General features: G+C 38.3%; 1 protein-coding gene across 1 annotated transcript; it reads right to left on the bottom strand.

Moving 5' to 3' along the window:
- Positions 1-573: 573 nt before the first annotated feature.
- Positions 574-2590, bottom strand: LOC308620231 (follitropin subunit beta; the record flags this gene model as incomplete). Its single annotated transcript, XM_081239608.1, has 2 exons — positions 574-804; positions 2432-2590. The coding sequence occupies 2 exons, from the start codon at positions 2588-2590 to the stop codon at positions 574-576; spliced, it is 390 nt and encodes a 129-aa protein (XP_081095734.1).
- Positions 2591-4374: the final 1784 nt, after the last annotated feature.

The raw sequence follows: 4374 nt of genomic DNA, 5'->3' as shown, positions 1-4374 counted from the left end.
ACCCGCATTGTTGAGCACAGCCTCATCAGATAACCTCAGACATCCTCTTTCAGTGTTGTCCAACCCTCTACCTTTCTGCTCTTACTTTCCTTAGGAAGCCATTATTGAGTTTCTTACTAAAGTCTAGTCACGAAGTTAGGCATTGAGGCTACAATCACGAAGAAGAGACTGGGACTGCTCTTGAGGGCTCAGGAGTCTGGCAGGAGAATGCTACATTTAGTACTTTCACCCACTCTTAGCTCATTTCCTTCCTCTGGACCCGTATCCCTATGTCTAAGAGGAAGGGATTGCCTGAGAGGATCTCTAAGATTATTAAACGGGAAAGCAACCCAATGTCTGTAAGTTAAGTAAGACCGAATAAAACTTATGGAATCAGACCTAGAATACAGGGTTGGGTGGTGACAGGCCCCAGGCCCCAGCACTCTCCATTCCTGGAGCTCCCCCTCTGCAGGAGAGCAGGGATCAGTAGGGTCTCCCACAGTGGTTTGCAACCTGGGCACATGTACACACAGACGTCTTGGATGTCTTGGTCCTTCAGGTCAAGGGTAGGCAGCTCAAAGTGTCCACTGCTCTTTATTCTTTCATTTCACTGAACGAGCAGTAGCTGGGTCCCAGGCCTCGCACGGTGCAGTCAGTGCTGTCACTGTCACACTTGCCACAGTGACATTCAGAGGCTACTGGGTACGTATACAGGGAGTCTGCATGGTGAGCACAGCCAGGCACTTTGACCGTCTTGTACATCAGCTCCTTGAAGGTACATGTTTTCTGGATGTTGGGCCTGGCTGGATCCTTGTACACTAGATCCTGAGTGGTTTAGGAGAGAGAGAGAGTTAAGTTACAGTATTCTGGAACTTTCTGTTTAGCTTAATCAAAATGAGACAGGGATTGAATACCGCTTGCTCTAACGTTTACCCACTAAAGCTCACTTATGGCATTCCTAACCAAGGAAACATGATCTCAGAAGTGACGTATATGCTATACCATGTTTCCTGATTGTTTTGGAAATCTTACAGAAAATATAAGTTATTCCTTTTCCTATTCCTTATGTCTATGTCAAAATATTAATTATTTCTCCAACTATAGAGAAAGTTGAATTTTAATATAGAAAAATGATGAAAAGGGAAATATGACAAATTTTAATGACTTTTTATACTTAGTTGAAAGCTATAATAATGACAACTTGAACCATAAAACACTGGAGTTTAATTTCTCAGAAAATTTTTCCAAATACATTGTCCCTGAGTATTTATAAAATATAAAACACTGAAGTTTAATTTCTTAGAAAAATTTTCCAAATATTGTCCCTGAGGATTTATAAAAAGTCAAAAAATATATAATATGGAATGTTAATGCTTAACTTAGCATGACTATGAAAGCTTTCATGAAAGCTCATGAAAATCATGAAGATTTTAAATATTCCACAGTCCTGTAGACATCTTTCCCCCTTAACTGCTGTGCATTTTGCAGAGCTCTCAGTTTCAAAGGCTACATGTTTTGCATAAAAACTTTAATCCTGGTAGTATAGGTTTATTCTAACACTTTCTAGTGAAAAAAAAAAATTCACTGAGGAAAGAAGTTGGCACTTCTGTTTATTTCAATATCATGTCACCAAGTCCGTATCCCAGGAAGACATGATAAGTGGAGTTTGGTCAAACTCACTTACCACCCCATAAAGTATATTTCATTAAAAATTGCTGTTTTCAATTTCAGTTTATAGAATGAAATGCTGCATAGATAGCCTGGTGCTATAGGGGAAAAAAGAAAAAGGAGAAACATGCTTCTTTACTTGGATTAATTCAGAGAAGCTGTGTGAACACAAACTAGTGGTTTTATGCCTCTGTGCCTTGGTTTTCTCAATGGTATAAAGAAGTGAATGGGTTTGCTGATTCATTTTGGTTCTAATAGTCTGCAAGGACTGATTGTGTTCTCAGGGTGCTTGTTGACATTTGTATTCAGGTGGGCCAATAAGACAGTTTTTATAACGTGGCTGTGTTTTTATATGGCTTGAAAACATATTTTGGTACTATCTCTATTGTAGAGATATGGCTTCAATTACAGAAATTGGCTTTTGGGGAATATTGTAGCTCTTCTATTATTAAATGTGTGTATGTTTATCTCTATGTAAAATCTAGTATAGAACAATTTTTTAAAATTGTTTTAAATTTTAAATAAAATTAAAAAATAGATTTGGCATATTACTAAATTGATCAGATCAAATCTGAGGCTTTCTTACGTTTACCCTAATCAAATATAAGTCAAAATGTTTAACTGATATCATGGTAAATAACCCCAATCATAATATAGACAGTACTGGCTAAGGGACTCAGGGCTATTCCTTGGGAAACTTAGAATATTCATAAAGTGGGAATTAATGAAGCCCACCTCATCCAGACCCTCAGCACCCTCACTGCCAGCAAAGCAAAGTACCTACCCGGGTGTAGCAGTAGCCTGCACACCATGTGGTGTTTATGCTTATGCAGAAGCCACATTCCTCTTTCTCCACCGTGATGGTGATGTTGGTCAGCTCGCAGCAGTTGCAGCAGATTGCTGTCCAGCAACAGAAGAGAAAGCAAAACTGGACCAACTTCATCCTGGGCTGGGAAGCAAACAATTAAGGCCCATGAGAAACCAAGACCAAAGCATTATAATTGTTATGTAAGTTGACCAAACCAAAAGTAATTGGTCTACCCATCCTCTCCAGTCACATTTTGCTCCAGCAATGTTTTCTCCTTTTCTTTACGTCTTTGTTTCTTGAACAACCATTTCTTCTTATTCTCCTCCTCAATTTCTTTTTTGTCAAAGTAGGAACATAGTATAGATCAAAACTCTAATATAATGATTTAAGCAATGTTTAAAGATTAGGGTGGTACTGCTGACTGTCTTAAAGTGAATATGCTGAAGCAAGTAATTTTAAGCATCATATTTGTCCCTTGATTATCATTTTAAAGACTATTTTTATTTAAAAAGGAAAAGAAACTTCTATATTACAAAATTAGTTCTTCATTTTTAGCATCTCATAAGTATTATCATTTGCTTTTGCCCCAACCTCCCCGCCCCCCATTGTTTAAAACAAGACTCTTTCAGAGGCCAGGTGAATGGTCTATGTAAAGTCAATTGCTTGCTAGCAGTGATTACAGTGTATTAACCATATTTAAGAAGCCAGGTTGACAAGCACAAATTCTCTACACAACAGAAGTCGGAAAGCTCTAGATTTGTTCTCTAGATCCTGAAAAATCTGTAGATTTCAGAAATAACTGTCACTGCTTGATAACTATAGATTCTGAGACTCACCTGTGGTTGGCTACCTTGTCTGGGGAACGCTGTAGGCTGAGTCTAGTCTCAGTTCACCTTTTATACAAAATCGTCTGAAACTAACACCTTGTGGATTTGTTGGGTATTAGTAAGAGCAATGTTAGCCTGAAGCTTACTGTAAGTGAATCAGTGTTTAGATAGACAGGGAGATCAAGCCTTACTAAAGTAGTCTAAATGCAGTAGATCAAGAAAAATAATGTTACCAGAGATGATTATTTTATACAGATTAAATTTGATATAGTAGAACACCCACTCCTTTACCTTGTCAAATTAAATCTGACTCTGGGTTTTTCTTTTGTATCTTTAACTCAGGGAATTCAGAATCCTTTCCAAGTGTTGCTTTGGCCCTGTTGAGGTTCATCAAAAAGATATGGTTAATAAGTTACTCCCATGGTAGATTGAAAGCTGTAAGGGAAGAAACAAATAGAAAGTCTTTCATGATCTGATTCCTATCTAAAGTATAGACTGTATTTCTATTTACTTCCCACATCCAGATCCTCTAATCTCAAATGTTATTCTTTGATGCTTTGCTTGTAATTCTTCAAATGTTCTGCTGATTCATTTCTCTAGGTCTTTGCATGTGCAATGTTCATCCTGCCTGAAATGTCCTTGCTTCCTCCCTAGGTCTCCTACACCACTCACCCCTGGCAAACTTCTCAACCTTCAACACTCACTTGCCAGCATTTAGGATGGGAGATAGAGGAGAGCTTTAATTACCACTTTCTTTTTGTAATCCTTTATATATCTCTGTTTCTCCCAGTAGACCAAGAGCTCCATGGAGACTGGAATTGATTTGTTTAACAAATATTTATTAATTAAGCAGTGTGGCTGGAGCAAAGGAACAATGGTGGAAATACTAGGATGTGATGTCAGAGATGTAACGGAAGTCACATCATGTAGGACCTTTTAGGCCGATATAAAGACTTCGGTTTTTACTGTCCGTGACTGGGTACCAATTGCAGGGTTTTGTGTAGAGGAGTAACACAATCGATCTGATTTACGTCTGAAGGGATCTCTCTAGCTGCTGTGTTGCTAATGCAGGGGGGAAAAGGTAGAAACAGA

This window comes from Mesoplodon bidens (assembly GCF_964165515.1).
Source record: "Mesoplodon bidens genome assembly, chromosome: 7".
Lineage (NCBI taxonomy): Eukaryota > Metazoa > Chordata > Mammalia > Artiodactyla > Ziphiidae > Mesoplodon > Mesoplodon bidens.
The sequence above is the reverse complement of the archived record's forward strand: the minus strand, read 5'-3'. Positions and strand labels throughout refer to the sequence as shown.